At 36.8% G+C, this 24,841-nt stretch overlaps 1 protein-coding gene across 7 annotated transcripts in view; it reads left to right on the plus strand.

Moving 5' to 3' along the window:
- Nucleotides 1-24,841, plus strand: part of SETDB2 (SET domain bifurcated histone lysine methyltransferase 2) — a 110,349-nt gene that overhangs the window by 6,219 nt on the left and 79,289 nt on the right. For 5 of the 7 annotated variants that reach the window (XM_066380902.1, XM_066380900.1, XM_066380899.1 and 2 more), the window contains exons 2-5: nucleotides 3,027-3,368; nucleotides 5,598-5,723; nucleotides 7,116-7,181; nucleotides 10,889-10,985. In XM_066380902.1, the coding sequence (XP_066236999.1) occupies nucleotides 3,290-3,368; nucleotides 5,598-5,723; nucleotides 7,116-7,181; nucleotides 10,889-10,985 (368 nt within the window). In that variant the 5' untranslated portion in view covers nucleotides 3,027-3,289. Of the gene's footprint in view, nucleotides 1-2,681; nucleotides 2,778-3,026; nucleotides 3,369-5,568; nucleotides 5,724-7,115; nucleotides 7,182-10,888; nucleotides 10,986-24,841 lie in introns of those variants that run through there. The other 2 variants (XM_066380898.1, XM_066380901.1) reach the window with 2 other exon arrangements.

The following is a 24,841-nucleotide window of genomic DNA, read 5'->3' on the forward strand; positions in this document are numbered from 1 at the left end:
TAACTTAGCTTGATTTGACTTTACTTTTTCTTATCTTGCAACAACCTCTTTACATCACCCCTCCAAAATGAATATAATTTTCCATGGTTCTATCTTCTAGCATTTTTGTTTCATTTGGTATTAGCATCCATTTTTTTTTTTTTTTTTTAATTTTTATTCATTTTAGAGAGACAGAGAGAGAGGAGAGAAAGACAGGGGGGGAGGAGCTGGAAGCATCAACTCCCATATGTGCCTTGACCAGGCAAGCCCAGGGTTTCGAACCGGTGACCTCAGCATTTCCAGGTCGATGCTTTATCCACTGAGCCACCACAGGTCAGGCAGCATCCATTTTTAATTTGTGTTTATCATTAATGAGTTTTACTCATTGGCTCACTATTGCTCTGGTACTTAAGTACTTCCTTCTAGGTTAGTTTTTGTTCTTGAAATACAGTACATCCTTATTTCTTTCAGAGAGTCTCTGAGTGGCTCTTTGAATGTCTCTAAGAGTCTTCTTTTTTTATCTCACTATTGAAAGATAGCTTAGCTGAAATAGAATTCTGCGTTCAGACTTATTTTTCTTTAACATCTGGCATTTCTGATGAGAAGTCTGATTACCAGTATGATACACTTTCCTTTCAGATAATCTAGATTTTTCTGGAAGTTTCTAAGACTTTGTCTTTATCCTTTATATTCTGAAGTCTATTTATAGTTTGTTTAGTGGTGTGTATTAAGAATTTTATCCTGCCTGACCAGATAGTGGCTCAGTGGATAGAGCATGGACTGGGACACAGAGGACCCAGGTTCAAAACCTGAGATCACCGGCCTAAGCATGGGTTCCACTGGCTTAAGCGTGGGCTAACCAGCTTGAGCGCCTGGTTGTTGGTTTGAGTGTGGGATCATAGACATAGCACCATGATCACTGGCTTGAACCCAAAGGTCGCTGGCTTGAGTAAGGAGTCATTCGCTCTGCTGTACCCCCCCCCCCCATCAAGGCACATATGAAGAAAGCAATCAATGAACAACTTAAGGAGCTGCAATGAAGAATCGATGCTTCTCATCTCTCTCCCTTCCTGTCTGTCTATCCCTCTCTGTCAAATAAAATTTTTTTTATTCTGCTTGGTACTCAATGGACCCTTACTGGGTTAATGTGTTTTCTAATACTGAGAAATTATTAGTCTTTATTACCTCTTCATTTTCTTTGTTGTTCCTCTTATTATTTCTTTGCTCTGTGTTTTAAGTGAATTACTAAACTCATTCTTCAAGCTTACTAAATGGCTTTTCATCTGAGTTCATGCTATTATTCAGTCATCTCTTAATTATTCAGCAACTGATTTTATATTCAAGATATATAATTGGTTATTTTTCAAAATTATATGTTATTTTTATGGATGAAGTTTCCTTCTTTTGCTCTTTGACGTTATTAAATATGATAATATTTGTTTTAAAATTCTTTTCAGGATGCTCTGTTAATTTTCCTCTTGAATTTAAGTCTGTGAGCTGGTTAAGTCTCTTTCATGGTCTAGCTTTCCTCAGGTGTTTGATGATTCTATTGTGCATCTCATCTCCCCTGAGAGGATTTCTCTTCTGTCTGCCATGTTATGATGGTGGTTGGCATTATCTCTACACCTTCTCTTCTGTTTTCTTTCTCCAGAGAGGTGTCACAGACTTGGTCCATAGAGAATTCCCTTTTTGTTCTCGGCATGATTATATGCATATTTTAATTTAAAAAAACTATTCTAATATATCTGTGAGTTTGGGAGTGAGAGAATTATCATTTGTTGACTAATATCTTGAGACTGAGAATTTTCTATCTCTTTTTGACTTATTAGTTCCACCTTTAGGTGTATATCTGAAGGAAATGAACGTAGATATGCATAAAGCATATTCCTGCATTTATTATTACTGAAAAAATAGAAACAATGTAAATGTTCAATGTAGAGGTTGTTTACAGAACTAATTTATTAAATTTTAATTATTAAAATCATTAGTGTATTTTTATGTGTGTGTGACAGAGACAGAGAGAGGGACAGATAGGGACAGACAGACAGAAAGGAAGAGAGATGAGAAGCATCAGTTCTTCCTTGCAGCACCTTAGTTGGTCACTTATTGCTCTCTCATATGTGCCTTGACTAGGGGGCTACAGCAGACCGAGTGACCCCTTGCTCAAGCCAGCGACTTTGGGCTCAAGCTGGTGAGCCTTGCTCAAACGAAATGAGCCTGCTTTCAAGCTAGTGACCTCAGGGTTTCGAACCTGGGTCCTCTGCTCTTATTATAAAGTGTCCCAGTTCGACACTATACACTGCACCCCTGCCTGGTCAGGCTCATTAGTGTATTTTAATATATGTATTATTGACCAAAAGTACATTTACAATCACTTAAAAGTCATAATATAGAAAAATTAATGACCAGGGGAAAATGCATATGTTATCAGTGAGAGATTATAAAAAGTTATGTATACTAAAATCCAATTCTTGTTTCAAAAGTATATTTATTGAAAAAAAAGTTATTGCTGGCATTTATTGAGTGCTTTGTATGTACCAGGGATTGGTGTAAATAATTAAGTCATCACTGCAACCCTATGAGATAGTTAGCATTATTATATCTATTTTAAAAGTTTTTATAAAGTACTTATAAAGTGGAGATGGTTTATGTTAATATTTTAAAGATTTTTAAAGTTTATTCATTTTAGAGAGGAGAGAAAGAGAGAGAGAAGGAGGGAGGAGCAGGAAGCATCAAATCTCATATGTGCCTTGACCAGGCAAGCCCAAGGCCTCGAACAGGTGACCTCAGCATTCCAGGTAGGCACTTGATCCATTGTGCCACCACAGGTCAGGCCAGGTTATATTAATTAAAAATATATTAAATATGGGTGATTCTTAATTTCTCTTTAATTTTCCTACTTTTGATATTTTACTCACTTTTCCAGTTAATACATACTTTTTTCATAGTAGTTAATGTTTTAAGAGACCTGTTATACAGCAATTTTGTCTTTCTTATATATTTTATTCTTTACAAATATGCACCATTCTTTATTGTTTTCTTTACAGAATGTTTCATGCATTTATGGACCAAAAGATGGAGTTGGTTTTTATTTTTATAAAGATATTGTCAGTGATCTGATACAACTATAAATATTTAACTGATGAAGATTCGTGGACGTGTCATTTCTCAAAGTTTCTTCAACCACAATTTCTATTTGAACATTCAAGTATCAAAGAATACTGAGTTTTGAATGGTATAATGATGTATTTTCTCTGAGGATTGCAAATTTCATAGAGATCACATTTGGATTCCAGTTATATTCCAATCAATGTTATTCAGGCCTTTGATAAAGTTAATTTTGAAGAGTTTTATTTATAAACAACGACAAAAGATGGGAGAAAAAAATGGTAGGTTGAAAAACTATTGTTAAACTTTGTTTAATAGTATGTAGACTACTTAATGAAGCTGAATTGTGGAATTTTCAAGGTGTTTCATTGCAAATGACTTTTCTGAATTAGAAGGAAGTAAGGGTTTATTTTGATGTAGCCAACAATTTAAACTGTCTTTGTAATTATTTATATGTAATGCTAACCAGTACTTTAAGGTACTTTTTTATGTTAATTTTTTTAGAAAACATTTAGAGTTAACAGAAATAGTACAGAGTTCCCATATTCCCTGCACTCAGTTTACCTATGATTAACATCTTACATTTGGCTGGTATATTTGTTACAATCAATGAACCAAAATTGACACATTATTATTAACTAAAGTCTGTGGTTTCTTCCTGTTACCTTAGATTTTTACCTGATCTCTTGTTCTGTTCCAAGATCCTATCCAGGATACCACATTACATTAACTTTCCATGTGTCCTTAGGGTCCTCTTGGATATGACAGTTTCTCAGACTTTCTTTGTTTTTAATTTTGTAGGATTTGTATCTCGGTATTTTTTAGGATGGCCCTCTTACTGGCATTACTGACTTATTTTTTTCTCATGATTATACTGGGGTTATAGGGTTATGAGAAGTCAAGTGCCATTTTACCACATCATATCAAGGGTATATTTATCAACATGATTTCTCACTTGTTGATACTGAGTTCAATCACCTGGCTGACAGTATTAGCTGATTTCTTCACTGTAAGTGACTTTTTTTTTTTAATCTCCTTTTCCTTACTGTACTCTTTGACAGGAAATCACTATGTGCAGCCCATACTTAAGCCATGGGATTTATGCTCCCCTTCTTCAGAACACAATATCTACATTAATTAGTTGGAATTCTACAGGAGAGATTTGTCTTGTTTCCCTCATCTGTATATTTATTCAATCATTTATTTCTATCAGTTTGGAGTAATGGATATTTATTTAATACTTTGGGTTATAATCTAGTACTTTTTTGTTTTGTTTCTCAAATGCTCCCAGGATTGGCCATTGGGAGCTCTTTCCATTGGCTTTTTGTCCCCTAAACCAGTGGTCCCCAACCTTTTTTGGGCCACGGACCGGTTTAATGTCAGAAAATATTTTCACGGACCAGCCTTTAGGGTAGGACGGATAAATGTATCACGTGACTGAGACAAGCGTCCAGAGTGAGTCTTAGATGGATGTAACAGAGGGAATCTGGTCATTTTTTAAAAATAAAATATCGTTCAGACTTAAATATAAATAAAACAGAAATAATGTAAGTTATTTATTCTTTCTCTGCGGACCGGTACCAAATGGCCCACGGACCGGTACCGGTCTGCAGCCCGGGGTTTGGGGACCACTGCCCTAAACACACTCCCATCAATGTATGTGGGTTTTGTTTCATTTTGTTTGTTTTTGCTTTTTAGTACTTTCTTATTTTCTGATATTAGATGATGCCCAGGCTCATATGTATTTCCTGTCCCAGTCCTAGAATCAGCCATTTCTTGAATGAGCTGTGGTTCCTTATATTGGAGAAGGGTATTAGAAACCAAGATGTGGGCAATAGGTATACTTCTTATTACTGGGGTTTCATTGCTTTAGGCCCTCTGCTGATAGAGCATGAAAATATATGTGTTTACTAACCTCTATATACATGTCTATATGTATTTTTGTTTCTAACTTTGAAAGGATTATTTCTATGGGAAGTTTGTAAGGTGTTAGTTTGCTGGGCAAATGAATTTTTTGCTCATCTGTATAACTATATAAAAACTTGAAACATTTTGTTTCATGTAATTTAAAAGTTAATATAAAAAGCATTTTAAAAAAGCGTTATTGTTGGACATTTAGTTTTTCCGACAGTTGATGAGATGTTTCATTCTGAAACCATTCACTTCAATACTCAGTGGAAGTTATATTTCTAAAAGTTTTAAAGTGAATGTGTGTTTATGAATGCCCACTACCGTCCTAGAATGAAGTCATTTTTGTTATCCAGTCAAGGAATAGTGTCACTAAAGTTTTCAAAACATATATTTTTTTTAATTAGCAGAAATAAGTAATATACTTAGATCATATTCCTTGTCTCTTTCTGTTGTTGTTAAGAAACAATGACCAAAATCTTCTTCTTGAAAGATAATGAAAGTCCAATTAAAACTTGATTTTATTTAGACCAGACTTGTGCCATGAGGAAATTACGGTTCATTTCTGTTGAGATCTTAGGCTACCGGCTAATTATATTTAGGTGATGCAAAAACTTTCTGGATGGAGCTGGAAGGTGATGGAAAAGTGGACATGATATTTGAGCAAGTGCAAAATGTGCTGCAGTCACTGAAGCAAAAGATCAAAGATGGGTCTGCCACAAATAAAGGTATGAAGCCGTAAAAACCTTCAGTGCATTTAATGCTTAATATTACTTATTGGTATACAGTATAATTCTATTTCCAGTATTGTTTGTTTTAAAGGTCAAATAATTTCTTTCTTTTCTAAGAACCTAACATCAGTTCCATTTGCATTTTTGTATGTGTGCTCTGCTTCTATAAAAACTTGCTTTTACCATACCATAGATATTTTGTAAAGTGGGGAAGATGCTCATTTTAAATAATAGCTGCTGAACTTACCTGTTTTTATCTCAGGCTATCTTTTATTCCCCATTTCATTTTTCCCCTTTTTTCTTCTTTGGGGTCATGTTGTAAAAGTAGTGTCAGCTCATTGTACAACATTGGTACATGACAAAAAGTTATTCATTACCCATTCATTCAGTGACAAATAGTGTTTTTTTAAAATACAAAAGTACACATAACTATATTTTGCCTGCTTTAAACAGAATTTACCTTACTAGTCTTCTGCAAGTAAAACTTGCTTTCTACATAGGCAATTCAGTTATCCAAGGTTTTTGTTGTTGTTGTTTTCTTCAACCCTGATTGATTGTAGAACATAAGACTTTTCTGTGAAAACCTCCTAATTCCATTAGGACATATGAGTTTCAAGCAAATTTCCCCTAAGACTATTGTTTATTTTTCCTAAGACTGTTCTGGATACTTTCTCAATGTTTTTATAGACATTAGTTTTATTATGTGCTTGTCCAAAACAGTAGTACTGTTTTTTTGTTGTTGTTGTTGTTGTTTTTGTATTTTTCTGAAGCTGGAAACAGGGAGAGACAGACAGACTCCCGCATGCGCCCGACCGGGATTCACCCGGCACACCCACCAGGGTGGACGCTCTGCCCACCAGGGGGCGATGCTCTGTCCCTCCGGGGCGTCGCTCTGCCGAGACCAGAGCCACTCTAGCGCCTGGGGCAGAGGCCAAGGAGCCATCCCCAGCGCCCAGGCCATCTTTGCTCCAATGGAGCCTTGGCTGCGGGAGGGGAAGAGAGAGACAGAGAGGAAGAGGGGGGTGGAGAAGCAAATGGGTGCTTCTCCTATGTGCCCTGGCTGGGAATCGAACCCGGGTCCCCCGCACGCCAGGCCGATGCTCTACCACTGAGCCAACCGGCCAGGGCCAGTAGTACTGTTTTTCATTTAAATATGTAATCTTTCCCATTCCTTCATGAATCAGATATACTTGAAATTGAATCCACTACCACTTCCTAGCTGAATGGCTTAACTTCTAAACTTCCATTTCTTTGTCTCTTATGGTGATAGAGGAGTTGTGAAGATTAAATGTGATAAAGTCTGTAAATTGTTTAGCACAGTAACTGGCACCTTGAATAAAGTTGATGCTGCTGCTGATTGCTTTCATTCTTTTTTCCCTTCCTTAACAGAATACGTCCAAGCAATGATTCTAGTGAATGAAGCAACAATAAGTAACACTTCAGCATTGATAAAGGGTATGTACATTTCTAATCCCAATCTAAAATATTCTTGGGTATTTTCTTGATCTGAAGCAGGTCCACCTAATTGTGTCAGGCTAACTAAAGATAATTTACAATAAAATATAAGACCTGTACTCTTAAATTATTTAAATCAGGTTCCCTATTAAATTAAAATTCCTACCCACCCAGAGATAGGAAATGCACACCCTACAAAGCCTTCTAGGGAAGGAATGAACAAATGTAGCTCTTCTGAAAAGCTCTTTTTGTATAAGAGGGGCAAACAATTTTAAGACTCCAAACCACTATAAACCAGCTTTCTGTGAAGACCAATACTACAAAGTGGGTAGAAAAGTTTTTTACTTCTAGATTGTTATTAGACTGTCAGTCTTACAAACTCTGTACAAATTTATTTTAGAAGGAATTAATCAAAAATAATATACCAGGGCCCTGGCCAGATAGCTTGGTTGGTTAGAGCATGTCCTAAGGCACAGAGGTTGTCGGTGCTATCCCCAGTCTGCACGTACAGGAACAGATGTTCCTGTCTCTCTTCTGCTTTTTCCCTTTCTCTCTCTAAAGTCAATAAAATAAACATTAAAAAATATTTTTAATAAAATTAACTAATACACCAGGACTAAAAAAAAATTGAAAGTTACTTTATTAGAATCACTATTCTATAAATCTTAGTCTATCACTGATTTGCTAAAGTTGAGGAAGTACAGTTACTAGATTTTAATTACTACTAAATATTATCAATAAATTATAATAATTTTAACAGCTATAATTTGGAGCCTTAAGGTTTTAAATCTCTGAAAATATAGCCTAGCATCATCAATATATTTTAAAGAATATTTTGTTACTCCAAAGTAATCTCCCCCTGGCCAGATAGCCTGGTTGGTTAGAACATCATCCTGATATCAAGGTTGCCAGTTCAATCCCCAGTCAGGGCACCTCTGGAAACAAATTGATATTTCTCTCTGTCTCTTTCTTTTTCTCTTTATTTCTTTACCTTTTCCTCTCTTTCTCTCTCTCCCTTCCTCTCTCTGAAACTAATAAAATACTTTTAAAAAAAAATTTAAAATAAAAATCTCCATTTCAATAGCTAACATATCTTTAATTCTAAAATTAAATTCTGTAAGCAAACAGCTTCTCGCAGCATCCTTCAGTTGCACTTGGAATTCCAACACTTGGAATCAGCACTTGGAATCTTCTTAGTTTTGAAGAACGGCTTTTAAATGCAGAAAGTAGTCAGAGAAACTAATTCTAAGCAATTCTTTTTTTTTTTCTGAGACAATCTATTTTCTACTAAGTAAAAGTAAGTTGGGTTTTATTTTGGTTCTTTTAAAGTAATTTTGGTTATTACTATACAGAGATGCTGAATATCATAATTTCCTATTTTATGTAGTTATCTAAAATGTAATGAGCTTATTAAAATAAAAGTATGTGTTTGCCAATGCTAGTGCAATGTTTACAAGTAAGTAATTGGGAGTTATGTGATTGACATTTTGGCAAATACAAGAATTAACTTTCTACTAATAAAGTTTCATATTAGTATTTAAAAAAGTACTGAGACTGGGAGAAACAAAAGGATGTGGTACTGAGGTCAAAACAGCCATTCCAGATCTGGCCTATACTCCACAAATCACTAATTACCTTTATTTACCTTGCTTGTATATTAACAAGCTATAAATACTTGCTGTGTCCCCATACAAAGGTTTGGATACTGTATTCCTGAGAGAAATTATTTTCTCTTTCTCCTGTTAATTAATGATTTTTTTTAATCTCCATCTTTTCTAGTAAATCTTATTTCTAATAATGCTTATATACATTTATTTTACTCATATTTGTTAATATGGATTAACATGACTCATGCAAAGAAATTAGCTGGGAAAATTAGAAAGTCTTCATTTGTAAAATTTAATTTATTTTTAATCAGTTATAATTCTATTCAGCTATGAGATTTTAAACTGTTTTGTTTTTTTTTTTTTGAGAGAGAGAGAGGAAGTGAGAGAGATGAGAAGCATAAACTTGTAGTTGTATCACTTTTGTTGTTCATTGATTGCTTCTCATATGTGCCTTGACTGGGAAGAGGGGCTCCAGCTGAACCAGTGACCCCTTGCTCAAGCCAGCTTTCTTGGGCTTCAAGTCAGCGACCTTTGGGCTCAAGCCAGAGACCATGAGATCATGTCTATGATCCCACACTCAAGCTGGTGAGCTTGCACTCAAGCTGGATAAGCTCATGCTCAGGTCGGCGGTCTCAGGGTTTTGAGTCTGGGACCTCAGTGTCCCAGGTTGACACTTTATCCACTGAGCCACCACCAGTCAGACTAAACCTTCTTTCTTTACTTAGGTAATTAAAGAGTGATACTTGGTTTTTAATGAGCCAAAGAGTGGCCTTGGATTATAACTTAAATTTTATTAAACATTATTTATTTATTTATTTATTTATTTTTTTGACAGAGAGAGGGATAGATAGAGACAGACAGACAGGAACGGAGAGAGATGAGAAGCATCAATTTTTCGTTGTGGCACTTTAGTTGTTCATTGATTGCTTTCTCATATGTGCCTTGACCAGGGGGCTACAACAGACCGAGTAACTTTTTGCTCAGGCCAGAGACCTTGGGCTCAAGCTTGTGAGCTTTGCTCAAACCAGATGAGCCCGCGCTCAGGCTGGTGACCTCGGGTTCTCGAACTGGGTCCTCTGCATCCCAGCCTGATGCTCTATCCACTGTGCCACCGCCTGGTCAGGCAAACATTATTTCTTCTTAATAAGACTAGTCTGCACTAAAGGACCAAGGCAAGCTAATAATCCAAGGGAAGGATAGAAATAATTTTTTCTCAAGGTGTATCATTGCATAGGAAAAATCATTTTTTTAAAAGAAGTCTTTAAACTAAAAATATCTAATATTCCACATACCATTTTTCATAATAAGAACAGGAAATCTGTATTTTTTAAACTAAATACACAGCTTATTTCTATATTATCATAATATATGAGTAGAGAAAGAAACAGAAGTGATAAAACGAAATGTAGAAAGATATAGGAGAGACTAAGAGAAATATGAAAAGGCAAATAGAAAGACAAAAAAAGGTATCCATATATCCTACCCCTTCGCCCCCATAAAATTGGTAATGGTAAAACAATGAGAAAAGAAAAGATGCATAAACTTTACATTTTGTGACCTTTTTATAGAGCCTTTTAAAAGTTAAGTTCTCTTTTGCCTGGCCTGAGATGATGCAGTGGGTAAAGCGTTGACCTGGAACACCACAGTTGCCGGTTAGAAACCCGGGCTTGTCTGGTCAAGGCACAAATGGGAGTTGATGCTTCCTGCTCCTCCCCCTTTCTCTCTCACTCAATCTTTCTCTCTGCCTCTCTCCTCTCTAAAATGAACAAATAAAATCTAAAAAAAAGTTATGTTATTTTTTTATAAAATACAAGCAGAAGTAGGGATACTTGATGTTCACCTTAAAGGTTGATTAAAATTTAATCAAAGTTCAGGCCAAACTAGAGTTTCTGCATTAGAAATCTCTTCTAAGTCTTTTATTTCACCCTTATTTTGAAAATACTGTCATCTAACTTTTTGGCTCAATCATGATCTGTTGATATGTTTGCAGATTTAAGGGCTCCATATATATCTAATTAATAATGATAGTATTTAGATATTATAGTGAGTGATTTTTAACTTGATATACACTTTATTTGTGTTTGTGTTTTTTTCATGTAGATCATAAGTCTGTGACTGAGAATGAACAGGAAAACAAATCAATTTCATTGCCATCTACATCATATAAAGACTCCTTTCCAGAGGACTGTACAGTTCTGTATGTATATCAGTTAAATGTATTTATGTTGTGAATGCTTTTGCTCCCAGAAAGAGATAATACTCTTTCTAATCATTTGACAGAAGAGTAGATAGACTATATCAAAAAGATTTTTTCTTACCACAAGCATTAAAAGTTGTAAATTTTAGTATTTTATTTAGGACAAAGGTTCATGAGTCCTTTAATAGATTATTTATTTGTTAATATCTTTAGATAATCAAGTCTTTTGATAAAATTTAGCTTATGATGTCTTTGTATATTATTATTATACTGAAGTCTACCAAAGTGTTTTAAACCAGAAAATTATTTTTCCTGAATTACTTCTTTTAAAATAGAGTATGGAAAAGGGTCAGAAGTATTTCTTTCAATATCAGTTCAGTTTTTTAAAGGTATAACAGCTCTAAACTTTATCTAGCAAAACGTTTATAAGAATAAGCTAAATCTTTCTGACCTTTTCTTTTTTATTTAAATGAGAGGAAGGAAGAAGATAGAGATACAGACTCCCACATGTGCCCCATCTGGGATCCACCCTGCAACCCATGTCTGGGGTAAATGCTTGAATCAACTAAGCTATCCTTAGTGCCTGGAGCTGAGGTGGATCATTCAAACCAATCGAGCCACTGGCTACAAGAGGGGAAGAGAGAGAGAGAAGGGGGAGAGGGAGGGAAAGAGAAGCAGATGGTCGCCTTTCATGTGTGCCCTAACCGGAAATCAAACCCATGACACTGAATGCTGGGCCGAGGCTGTATCCCGTGAGCCAACCAGCCAGGGCTCTTATTTTCTTTCTTTTTTTTGTGACAGCCAGAGAGAGAGAGAGGACAGAGAGAGGGACAGACAGGAAAGGAAAGAGATGAGAAGCATCAATTCTTTGTTGTGGCACCTTAGTTGTTCATTGATTGCTTTCTCATATGTGCCTTGACCAGGGGGCTACAGCAGAGTGAGTGACCCCTTGCTTAACCCATTGACCTTGGGCTTCAAGCCAGCAACCTTTGGGCTCAAGCCAGCAACCATGGGGTCATGTCTATGATCCATGTCTAGGATCCCACGCTTAAGCCAGCAACCCCACACTCAAGCTGGTGAGCACATGTTCAAGCCGATGAGCCTGTGCTCAAGCTAGTGACCCTAGGGTTTCAACTTGGATCCTCCATGTTGCAGTCCAATGCTCTATCTACTGTGCCACTGCCTGGTCAGGCCTTTTGTTTTGTTTTGTTTTAACCACTAATTTTAATAAAGATTTTTCAGCAGAATCATATAAGAGGAAAGCTGACACTCTGATATTTAGTCTTTATTTTTATTTTTAGTGGATAATATCTGTACGAACACTTTCAAGTACTAGTTAAAGGGGAGTTTCTGAAAATATTTTATACTAGGGTAAGGAAAAGAATTTCAAAAAATCAAAAAGTGTTTTTAGCTTGACCAGGCGGTGGTGTATGGTGTAGTGGATAGAGTGTTGGCTTGGGACACTAAGGACCCTGGTTCGAAACCCTGAGGTCTCTGGCTTGAGTGCGGCTCACCAGCTTGAGTGCAGGGTCACTGGCTTGAGTGTGGAATCATAGACATGACCCCGTAGTGCTGGCTTGAGCTCAAAGGTTGCTGGTTTGAAGCCCAAGGTTCCTTGCTTGAGCCCAAAGTTTCTGGCTTGAGCAAGGCGGGCACTGGTTCGGCTGGAGTCCCCTAGTCAAAAGGCACATATGATAAAGTAGTCAATGAGCAACTAAGGTACCACAGCTGTGAGTTGATGCTTCTCATCTCTTTCCCTTCCTGTCTCTCTCTGTCTCTCTCTCTCTCTCTCTTGCAAAAAAAAAAAAAAAAGTGTTTTTAGAAAATAAGTTATTAAATTGTTATTTCAGCTACACATTAAAGTGACAAAAATTGTCAATATGGAAATCTTTTTATCTCTTTTCAGTGTTTATCAGAGTTGTAGATTGACACTATTACATATGATTTGCATTTACAAGTATTAGAAATGTCATTGCAGTTTGAATTTAAAAGGCTCATAATGCGTATTTCATAGAGCTCTCAGAGAAATTTAAGTTTACAGTTATAAAACTTCTTAACTGGCTGTTTCAATAGCTGAATTCTAACCTTCTGATATATATAGCATTAAGTTGTATTATCTTTTCTAAAAAAAAATCACTCTAAATCACTAAAAGGACTGTCTTTTTGGTTTTTTTTGTTTGTTTGTTTTTTGTTTTTTTGTATTTTTCTGAAGTTGGAAACGGAAAGGCAGTCAGACAGACTCCCGCATGCGCCCGACCGGGATCCACCCGGCATGCCCACCAGGGAGCGATGCTCTGCCCATTTGGGGCATTGCTCTGTTGCGACCAGAGCCATTCTAGCGCCTGAGGCAGAGGCCATGGAGCCATCCTCAGCGCCAGGGCCAACTTTGCTCCAATGGAGCCTCGGCTGCAAGAAGGAAAGAGAGAGACAGAGAGGAAGGAGAGGGGGAGGGGTGGAGAAGCAGATGGGTGCCTCTCCTGTGTGCCCTGGCCGGGAATCGAACCCAGGACTCCCACATGCCAGGCTGACACTCTACCACTGAGCCAACCGCCCAGGGCATTTTTTTTTTTAAGATTTTATTTATTCATTTGAGATAGGGGAGAGAGAGAGAGAGAGAGAGAGAGAGAGAGAAGGGAGACTCGGGGGAGGAGCAGGAAGCATCAGCTCCCATATGTGTCTTGACTGGGTAAACCCAGGGTTTTGAACCTGCAGCCTCAGCTTTCCAGGTCGACGCTTTATCCACTGTGCCACCACAGGTCAGGCAAGGACTCTCTTTTATATAAATCACTACTAAACAAACTGTTCTCCAGCTTATATTTAGATAATTGTATTTTAAACCTAATGCAGGCGTTGGTTTATTCTTAAGTGTCTTCCTTTGTGGTTTAAGTTTGTTATCCTAACTTATCAGAATCCTTTTGAATTTTTAATTTCTTATCTGTTATATTTTCTTGCTAGCTCTCCATTTTGCACAAATATATTAAATAAGCTTCCTAGTCTTTATTGTAGTTCAATGCTAGAGACCTCTTTTTATTATTAGTCTTCAGAAAGAACTGTTCAACCAGTTGTGAATTTATTTACCTTTACCATTATCCCACCTACATTTCTCTTGTCTTACTCAAAAGGCTGTCATGAGAAATCAAGATTCACTGCTACAGCATTCCATATCATTACCAAACTTGATCAACTCTTATCAATGAGGATAGTTAGGGTTTTTTGCACTTTTTTTTAAACCTAATTCATGTTGGCTTTTCAAATCATAAGTGCTTAAATGTCACATGCCTGACTACCTCTTCTAGAATGTTTGAGGGATCAATATTAAGTTAATCATTCGGTACTTTCTGGAATGTGTTCCCTTTAAAAAAAATCAGGGCAGTATATTTCCATTTTTCATTCATATTTAAAATTTTTTCAGGACCTTGAGATTTAATTTGTTTGGGCCTAGAATCTTTTTTTTTTTTTCTTTCATTTTTCTGAAGGTGGAAACGGGGAGAGACAGTCAGACAGACTCCCGCATGCGCCCGACCGGGATCCACCCCGCACGCCCACCATGGGGCGACGCTCTGCCCACCAGGGGGCGATGCTCTGCCCATCCTGGGCGTCGCCATATTGTGACCAGAGCCACTCTAGCGCCTGGGGCAGAGGCCACAGAGCCATCCCCAGCGCCCGGGCCATCTTTGCTCCAATGGAGCCTTGGCTGCGGGAGGGGAAGAGAGAGACAGAGAGGAAAGCGCGGCGGAGGGGTGGAGAAGCAAATGGGTGCCTCTCCCGTGTGCCCTGGCCGGGAATCGAACCCGGGTCCTCCGCACGCCAGGCCGACGCTCTACCGCTGAGCCAACCGGCCAGGGCCTAGAATCTTTTATGTTTAAATAAATTAGCATTCTAAGATCCCTTTTTAACTATCACAAACTTTAGTTCTTTCCTTTCATTTTTGTCTGGTCTTTCCAACTTGAGGACAGTAATAGTTATAGATAGAAACGACAAAGGCAAATTCTTTTTGAGCTTCTCCTTTTTTTTTTTTCTTTTTTTTTTTCTGAAGCTGGAAACGGGGAGAGACAGTCAGACAGACTCCTGCATGCGCCCGACCGGGATCCACCGGGCACGCCCACCAGGGGGCGATGCTCTGCCCCTCCGGGGCGTCGCTCTGCCTCGACCAGAGCCACTCTAGCGCCTGGGGCAGAGGCCAAGGAGCTATCCCCAGCGCCCGGGCCATCTTTGCTCCAATGGAGCCTTGGCTGCAGGAGGAGAAGAGATAGAGAGGAAGGAGGGGGTGGGGGTGGAGAAGCAAATGGGCGCTTCTCCTGTGTGCCCTGGCCGGGAATCGAACCTGGGTCCCCCGCACGCCAGGCTGACGCTCTACCGCTGAGCCAACCGGCCAGGGCCAGAGCTTCTCCTTCTCTCTATTTTCAGTTCACTTTATATAATTTTCCCCCAACAGATTGTCTTCTTGTTCCAAACATAGCTTAAAAAATTTTGTTTTAGCATTTTTATAAACTTTAGTGGGGTTTTTTTTGACAGAGAGAGAGGGACAGATAGGGACAGACAGACTGGAAAGGAGAGAGATGAGAAGCATCAATCTTCGTTGTGGCACCAGCAATCTTGGGCTCAAGCTGATGAGCCTTGCTCAAACCAGATGAGCCTGTGCTCAAGCTGGCGACCTCAGGGTCTCAAACCTGGGTGCTCCCAGTTCGACACTCTATCCACTGTGCCACTGCCTGGTCAGGCTAAACTTTAGTTCTTAATAGGCTTGAGCCTTTGTGAAAATTTTATTTTGTTCATATTCTTTTAAAGATCTGAGCATACCAGAGAAATAAAATTGGCTTATCTAATTACTTTCCCATCTCGTTGGGATTATTTGTGATTGCATAATCAGAACTTGATTTCCTTAGAACCTGCTATTATGCTATATTCCCACTCAGAGACTTTGTCCATGAGATTATACCTAACTTTGAGTTGATCTGAGATCTTTTTATATGAAGGGATGTATCTAAGTAGGCTCAGAATTTTATTCCTTAGCCAGTATGAATTCCAAGGCCACATTTCATACTTGGTTAGAATTATATTTATATAATTCTTTTGTATTTCCTCTGCAGATCATGAGTTTATTTCTTGTTTTGCTTTCAGTAGACAAACCTCTAGAGGCCAGTTGTCACCTAGGCAAGCTAGCAAACTAAATGGTGACTAGCTTAAGCCACGGGTTCTCAACCCCAGCTGAACTGCTCATTGTCATGGAATTTGTCAGGTGCAAACCGAAGTGAAAGTCTTCGATCTGAAAGTAAACTGGCTTTATTTTTTTCTTCTTGTGTTTAATTTCCACTCCATATAAGTGAGCTATAACATAGATAAATATAAAAAACTTATTCCAGTGATAATTCTTTTACACAGATATCTGCTTTTGTGATGTTAGGAAACCTGGCTTAGTTAAATACTTTTTTGTTAGGAACACACAGCTGGCTTAGTAGTGAAACTCATTAGAGATATACCAGCATGTTTATTGTTACAAATTTTAGTCCAAATTGTTATACATTGTACCAGCAATAACTAACTTGGAGCTGTACTTACTGTCACATGAGAAAATTATATGAAAGTACATTATAAACTGTAAACCACTGTATACTTATTAGTTATTTTTTAAGAACTAAGAAAAGCCCATATACCTTCTCTCTTACATATACCCTGGGTTAATATCTTCATATTCAGAAAAGAACCTTTTGAGTTATCAGATTGGTATTTCATATTCCTCTTTTCCTCAAAAATCAAAATAGGAACTAAAACTGATCATAGTTAACAAAATAGGGAAATCATATACTGAGATTTGGAGAAAAAGTTGCCATGAAACCAGTGGGAAATGTAATTTATTTGGTTATAGCAAGTGGAAAGGGAAGTGAAACATTCACTGTAGATATATGACTTCAGAGGAAGCAGCTGGTTTCATAACAAAGAACAAAAATCTGTGATACCGTAAGAGAATTTATTACAATGAATACAGGGTGGAACAAAAGGGAGATGTATTCTAGGAAGACAACAGAAATGTTCACAGTTCAAAGTATATTGTAATGTTTTATAAGAAAAATAGTAAAAGTAAAAGGAACTTGGCACTTGATAATTGGGAAAAAGCAATTCCAACCCAGACTTTTGAAAACAAGGAAATATGGGGACTAAAGTAAGTAAATAAGTGAATAAAGACAATTACTAAGTGGACTAGACCAAAAAAAATAGAAGTTAAATGAAAGAGTAAAACAAAAGGTTCATTGTAGAGTGTAATTTTTACTATTGAATATATTGTCAGTATTATGTAAAAATACTAAGATGATTGAAGTTCTTTAAGAGGAAACATAAACATACTTATTTCCCCCCTCATTTTTTTTTAATTTTTTAATTTTTTTTGGTATTTTTCTGAAGTTGGAAACGGGGAGGCAGTCAGACAGACTCCCGCATGTGCCCGACAGGGATCCACCAGGCATGCCCACCAGGGGGCGATGCTCTGCCCATCTGGGGCGTTACTCTGTTGCAACCAGAGTCATTCTAGCGCCTGAGGCAGAGGCCACAGAGCCATCCTCAGCGCCTGGGCCAACTTTGCTTCAATGGAGCCTTGGCTGCAGGAGGGGAAGAGAGAGACAGAGAGGAAGGAGAGGGGGAGGGGTGGAGAAGCAGATGGGCGCTTCTCCTGTGTGCCCTGGCTGGGAATCGAATCCAGGACTCTTGCACGCCAGGCCGACGCTCTACCGCTGAGCCAACCGGCCAGGGCCTCCCCCCTCATTTTTAGTGTATTAAAGTGCTAATGCATTGTTGTCCACGGATAATAATATATTAACATTAGTCTTTTAGTTTCATTCTCATCCAGTATTTCTTTTTTTTTTTTTTTTTAAATAAATTTTTATTAATGTTAATGGGATGACATTAATAAATCAGGGTACATATATTCAAAGAAAACATGTCTAGGTTATCTTGTCATTAAATTATGTTGCATACCCCTCGCCCAGTCAGATTGTCCTCTGTCACCCTCTATCTAGTTTTTTTTTTCTGTGCCCATCCCCTCCCCCTAACTCTCTCCCTCCCTCCCTCCCTCCTGCGTCCTCCCTCCCCCCACCCCTGGTAACCACCACACTCTTGTCCATGTCTCTTAGTCTCGTTTTTATGTTCCACCAATGTATGGAATCATGTAGTTCTTGTTTTTTTCTGATTTACTTATTTCACTCCGTATAATGTTATCAAGATCCCACCATTTTGCTGTAAATGATCTGATGTCATCATTTCTTATGGCTGAGTAGTATTCCATAGTGTATATGTGCCACATCTTCTTTATCCAGTCTTCTATTGAAGGGCTTTTTGGTTGTTTCCATGTCTTGGCCACTGTGAACAGTGCTGCAATGAATATGGGGCTACATGTGTCTTTACGTATCAATGTTTCTGAGGTTTTGGGGTATATACCCAGTAGAGGGATTGCTGGGTCATAAGGTAGTTCTATTTGCAGTTTTTTGAGGAACCACCATACTTTCCTCCATAATGGTTGTACTATTTTACAGTCCCACCAACAGTGGATGAGAGTTCCCTTTTCTCCGCAGCCTCTCCAACATTTGCTATTACCTGTCTTGTTGATAATAGCTAATCTAACAGGGGTGAGGTGGTATCTCATTGTAGTTTTGATTTGCATTTCCCTAATAACTAATGAAGCTGAGCATCTTTTCATATATCTGTTGGCCATTTGTATTTCTTCCTGGGAGAAGTGTCTGTTCATGTCCTCTTCCCATTTTTTTATTGGATTGTTTGTTTGTTGTTGAGTTTTATGAGTTCTTTGTAAATTTTGGATATTAGACCCTTATCTGAGCTGTTGTTTGAAAATATCATTTCCCATTTAGTTGGCTGTCTGTTTATTTTGATATCAGTTTCTCTTGCTGAGCAAAAACTTTTTATTCTGATGTAGTCCCATTCATTTATCTTTGCCTTCACTTCTCTTGCCATTGGAGTCAGGTTCATAAAATGTTCTTTAAAACCCAGGTCCATGAGTTTAGTGCCTATGTCTTCTTCTATGTACTTTATTGTTTCAGGTCTTATATTTAGGTCTTTGATCCATTTTGAATTAATTTTAGTACACAGGGACAAGCTGTAGTCGAGTTTCATTCTTTTGCATGTGGCTTTCCAGTTTTCCCAACACCATTTGTTGAAGAGGCTTTCTTTTCTCCATTGTGTGTTGTTGGCCCCTTTATCAAAGATTATTTGACCATATATATGTGGTTTTATTTCTGGGCTTTCTATTCTGTTCCATTGGTCTGAGTGTCTATTTTTCTGCCAATACCATGCTGATTTGATTATCGTGGCCCTATAATATAGTTTAAAGTCAGGTATTGTAATGCCCCCAGCTTCATTCTTTTTCCTTAGGATTGCTTTGGCTATTTGGGGTTTTTTATAGTTCCATATAAATCTGATGATTTTTTGTTCCATTTCTTTAAAAAATGTCATAGGAATTTTGATGGGAATTGCATTAAATTTATATATTGCTTTGGGTAATATGGCCATTTTAATTATATTTATTTTTCCTATCCAAGAACAAGGAATATTTTTCCATCTCATTGTGTCTTTTTCTATTTCTCTTAACAATCAATGCCTTGTAGTTTTCGTTATATAGGTCCTTTACATTCTTTGTTATGTTTATTCCTAGGTATTTTATTTTTTTTGTTGCAATCGTGAAGGGGATTATTTTTTTGAGTTCGTTTTCTAATATTTTATTGTTGGCATATAGAAAGGCTATGGACTTTTGTATGTTAATTTTGTATCCTGTGACCTTACTGTATTGGTTTATTGTTTCTAGTAATCTTTTTGTGGAGTCCTTCGGGTTTTCGATGTATAGGATCATATCATCAGCAAAAAGTGATACCTTTACTTCTTCTTTTCCGATATGGATGCCTTTTATTTCTTTGTCTTGTCTGATTGCTCTGGCCAGAACTTCTAGCACCACGTTAAATAAGAGTGGAGAGAGTGGACAACCCTGTCTTGTTCCTGATTTAAGGTGGAAAGTCCTCAGTTTTATGCCATTTAATATGATGTTGGCTGATGGTTTATCATATATAGCCTTTATCATGTTTAGATATTTTCCTTCTATACCCATTTTGTTGAGAGTCTTAAACATAAAATTGTGTTGTATTTTATCGAAAGCCTTTTCTGCATCTATTGATAAGATCATGTGGTTTTTGTTTTTTGTTTTGTTGATATGGTGTATTACGTTAACCGTTTTACGTATGTTGAACCATCCTTGAGATTCTGGGATGATTCCCACTTGATCATGATGTATTATTTTTTTAATATGTTGTTGTATTCGATTTGCTAGTATTTTGTTTAGTATTTTAGCATCTGTATTCATTAGAGATATTGGTCTGTAGTTTTCTTTCTTTGTGCCATCCTCGCCAGGTTTTGGTATGAGGGTTATGTTGGCCTCATAAAATGTGTTTGGAAGTATGGCTTCTTCTTCAATTTTTTGGAAGACTTGGAGTAGAATAGGAACCAAGTCTTCTTTGAATATTTGATAGAATTCACTAGTATAACCGTCAGGGCCTGGACTTTTATTTTTTGGGAGGTTTTTAATAGTTTTTTCTATTTCCTCCCTGCTGATTGGTCTGTTTAGGCTTTCTGCTTCTTCATGACTCAGTCTAGGAAGGTTGTATTGTTCTAGGAATTTATCCATTTCTTCTAGATTGTTGTATTTGTTGGCATATAGTTTTTCATAGTATTCTACAATAATTCTTTGTATATCTATGATGTCTGTGGTGATCTCTCCTCTTTCATTTTGGGTTTTATTTATTTGAGTCCTGTGCCTTTTTTCCTTGGTGAGTCTTGCCAAGGGTTTGTCAATTTTGTTGATCTTTTCAAAGAACCAGCTCCTTGTTTTATTGATTTTTTCTATAGTTTTTCTGTTCTCTATTTCGTTTATTTGTGCTCTGATTTTTATTATCTCCTTTCTTCAGCTGGTTTTGGGTTGTCTTTGTTCTTCTTTTTCTAGTTCCTTAAGGTGTGAAGTTAAGTGGTTTACTTGGGCTCTCTCTTGTTTGTTCATATAGGCCTGAAGTGATATGAACTTTCCTCTTATTACTGCTTTTGCTGCATACCAGAGATTCTGATATGTCGTATTTTCATTTTCATTTGTCTGTATATATCTTTTGATCTCTGCGCTTATTTCTTCTTTGACCCATTCATTTTTTAGGAGTATGTTGTTTAGTTTCCACAATTTTGTGGGTTTTTCCCCCTCTTTTTTACAGTTGAATTCTAGTTTCAAGGCTTTATGATCAGAGAATATGCTTGGTACAATTTCAGTTTTTCTAAATTTGCTGATATTGTCTTTGTGGCCCAACATATGGTCAATTCTTGAGAATGTTCCATGTACACTAGAGAAAAATGTATATACTCTGTCGCTTTGGGATGAAGTGTCCTGTAGATGTCTATCATATCCAGGTGTTCTAGTATTTCTTTTAAGGCCACTATATCTTTATTGATTCTCTGTTTGGATGACCGATCTAGAGTCGTCAGCGGTGTATTGAGGTCTCCAAGTATGATTGTATTTTTGTCAGTTTTTGTTTTAAGGTCAATAAGTAGCTGTCTTATATATTTTGGTTCTCCTTGGTTTGGTGCATATATATTAAGGATTGTTATGTCTTCTTGATTCAGTGTCCCCTTAAACATTATGAAATGACCATTTTTGTCTCTGAGTACTTTTTCTGTCATGTAGTCAGCATTATTAGATATGAGTATTGCTACACCTGCTTTTTTTTGGGTGTTGTTTGCTTGGAGTATTGTTTTCCAGCCTTTCACTTTGAATTTGTTTTTATCCTTGTTGCTTAGATGTGTTTCTTGTAGGCAGCATACAGTTGTATTTTCTTTTTTAATCCATTCTGCTACTCTGTGTCTTTTTATTGGTAAGTTTAATCCATTTACATTTAGTGTAATTATTGACACTTGTGGGTTCCCTATTGCCATTTTATAAATTGCTTTCTGTTAGTTTTGTATCTTGTTTGATTCTTCTCTTTTGTTTTTCTATCGTTTGTTTTTGTTTGTTTGTATTCCATACTTCTTTCCTCTGTTGCTACCTTTTTTAAGTCAAGTGTTTTTGTGGTGGTTTTTTCAAGGGTGGTTACCATTAAGTAATGAAAAGGGTACCTACCATATTCATTGTAGTACCCTATCTTAGGAGTATTTCTGCGCTTCATCTTCCTTTGCTACTGTTAATCTTCATCCTTTACCCCCTTTTTTTCTTTTGTTGTCACAGTTTAAGTTTGGTTTTATTGTTTTCTTGGTGGAGTTGTTACTTGTGGTTTTGTTTTCTTTTGTTCTTTGACTCTGGTTGGAAAAACCCCCTTTAGTATTTCCTGGAGTGGGGGCTTTCTGATGATAAATTCCCTCATCTTTTCTGTATTTGTGAATGTTTTTATATCTCCTTCGTACTTGAAGGATAGCTTTGATGGGTATAGTATTCTTGGCTGAAAGTTCCTCTCTTTCAGGGCTTTAAATATTGGGGTCCACTCTCTTCTAGCTTGTAGAGTTTCTGCTGAGAAATCTGATGATAATCTAATAGGTCTTCCTTTATATGTTGTACTCTTCTTTTCCCTGACTGCCTTGAGAATTTTTTCTTTGTCATTGGTTTGTGTCATCTTCATTATGATGTGCCTTGGAGTGGGTTTGTTGGGGTTAAGAAAACTCGGTGTTCTGTTTGCTTCTTGAATTTGAGGCTTTAGTTCTTTCCACAGGCTTGGGAAGTTCTCATCTATTATTTGTTTGAGTATATTCTCCATTCCATTTTCTTTCTCTTCTCCCTCTGATATACCTATTATTCTTATGTTATTCTTTCTGATGGAGTCAGACAATTCCTGTAGGGCTTTCTCGTTTTTTATTATTTTTGAGTCTCTTTCTTCTCTCTGTTGTGCCTCAAGTTGCTTGTCTTCTATTTCACTAATCCTATCTTCTATCTGGGCTGTTCTATTAGCTAAGCTTGTTACCTCATTTTTCAGCTCGTGAATTGAGTTTTTCATTTCTGTTTGATTTGTTTTTATAGTTTCAGTTTCCTTGGTAATAAGTTCTTTGTGATCGTTGAGTTGTTTTCTGATCTCCCTAAATTGCCTTTCTGTGTTTTCTTGTATATCTCTGAGTATTTTTAAGATTTCTATTTTAAATTTTCTGTCATTTGGCTCCAAGGCTTCCAATATGTTAAATCTTTTGTCCATAGATTTTTCCTCATCTATTTGTGTTACCTCTCTATCTTTTGTATCCATAATATTCGATTTCCTTTTTCTTATTGGCATCTGAGGGTGGTCTTGTTGATAGTATTAATTAGAATTAATAAAGAATAAAAAGGAAAAAAAAAAAAAAAGGAAAACACCCCCCCCACACAAAAAAACAGTAATAATTTATTGTTTCCCCCTTTTTTCTTTCTTTTCTTCCCCTTCTGTCCCCTCCTTAGGGAAATATCGTGATGACCTGTGAATTATATTATGCTAAATGGAACAAAAACTGCCTATAACGGAGGGCCTGATTTGGGGTGAAGAGTTCAAGGGGTAAAAAAGGGAGTAGGGACCTACTAAATGCAAAAAAAAAAAAAAAAAAGGAGAAAATCTTAGACAAGCATAAAATGATTTGCTTGTAAGTGATGGTCGACTAAGAGATATAATGAGAGGCGTAAGAGGGAAACAGAAAAAAGGAGAGAAAAAATAATAATAATTAAAGAAGAAAAAAATAAAAATAATAAGTAAAAATCTGTTGTATTAAGTGGAGCGAAGACTAACTACAACGGAGACCTTGGGTTGGGAGGAATGCTAGTGAGTTAAAAAGCAATGTAAAAAGTACCCAAAATGCCACAAAACCAAACAAACAAAGGAAAACCAAAAACAAAAGCAAAAAGAAAAACAAACAAACAAAAAAAAAAACTTGAGTCCCAAATTAAATAATTTGTTCGTGATTGAGGATTGAATGGGAGGAAAAGTAAAAGGAGTAAAGAAGAAATGAATAGAAAGGAAAAAATAAGAAAGAGAGAGAAACGAAGGAAGAAAAAAAAGGAAGAAAAAAAAAAAGACAAAAGGGGAGAGAGTGAGAGTTAAAGGTTTTGGAGTGTAACCCTAAACTCATCCAGTATTTCTTATTGTCATTTTTAAAATAAGTATTTCCTTTTTAAAATTTAAGCATTTATTTATTTATATTCATTTTTAGAGAGAGAGAAGAGAGAGAATTATTATCTTTTCAAGAAATTTAAAAGCTTGAAAATACATAAAGGTATATAGTAAAACCCATACTCAAACCATCCAGAATTAATAACTATTAACACTTCACTTTATTTTTCTCCAGTCTCTCCCTTTTTTTTTTTTTTTAATTTACCAATTGTAGAGAGGGAGAAATGGGAGAGAGAGAAAGAGACCGAAACAACGATCTGTTTCTATATGTGCCCTGACTGTGGAGATCAAACTGGCTACCTTTACATACCAGGCCATTGCTCTAACCAGCTGAGCTATCCAGCCAGGCATTACCAGACTCTTTCTTTAGAAATAAATAAAACAGTATAATCTCTTTGAGTCAAAACAGTACAATCTAACCATACCTAATTTCTCACCATGACAAGTTCTATTCCCTATCTGAATTTTAGGATTACAGTGGTCCCTCGTCTTATCATGGGGGTTAGGTTCCAGAACCCCGTGTGATAGGCGAAAATCCATGAAGTAGCGACCTTATATTTATTTTATTATTTATATATATTATAAAGCTTTATAAACCCTCCCCACGCTCTTATAAACCTTTCCCACACTGTTGTTAACCTTTCCCACACTCTTATAAACACTTCCTATGCTCTTAAACACTTTCTAAATAATTAAGATAATAAATATATAAAA

This window comes from Saccopteryx leptura, chromosome 4, assembly GCF_036850995.1.
Source record: "Saccopteryx leptura isolate mSacLep1 chromosome 4, mSacLep1_pri_phased_curated, whole genome shotgun sequence".
In the NCBI taxonomy this organism is placed as follows: Eukaryota; Metazoa; Chordata; class Mammalia; order Chiroptera; family Emballonuridae; genus Saccopteryx; species Saccopteryx leptura.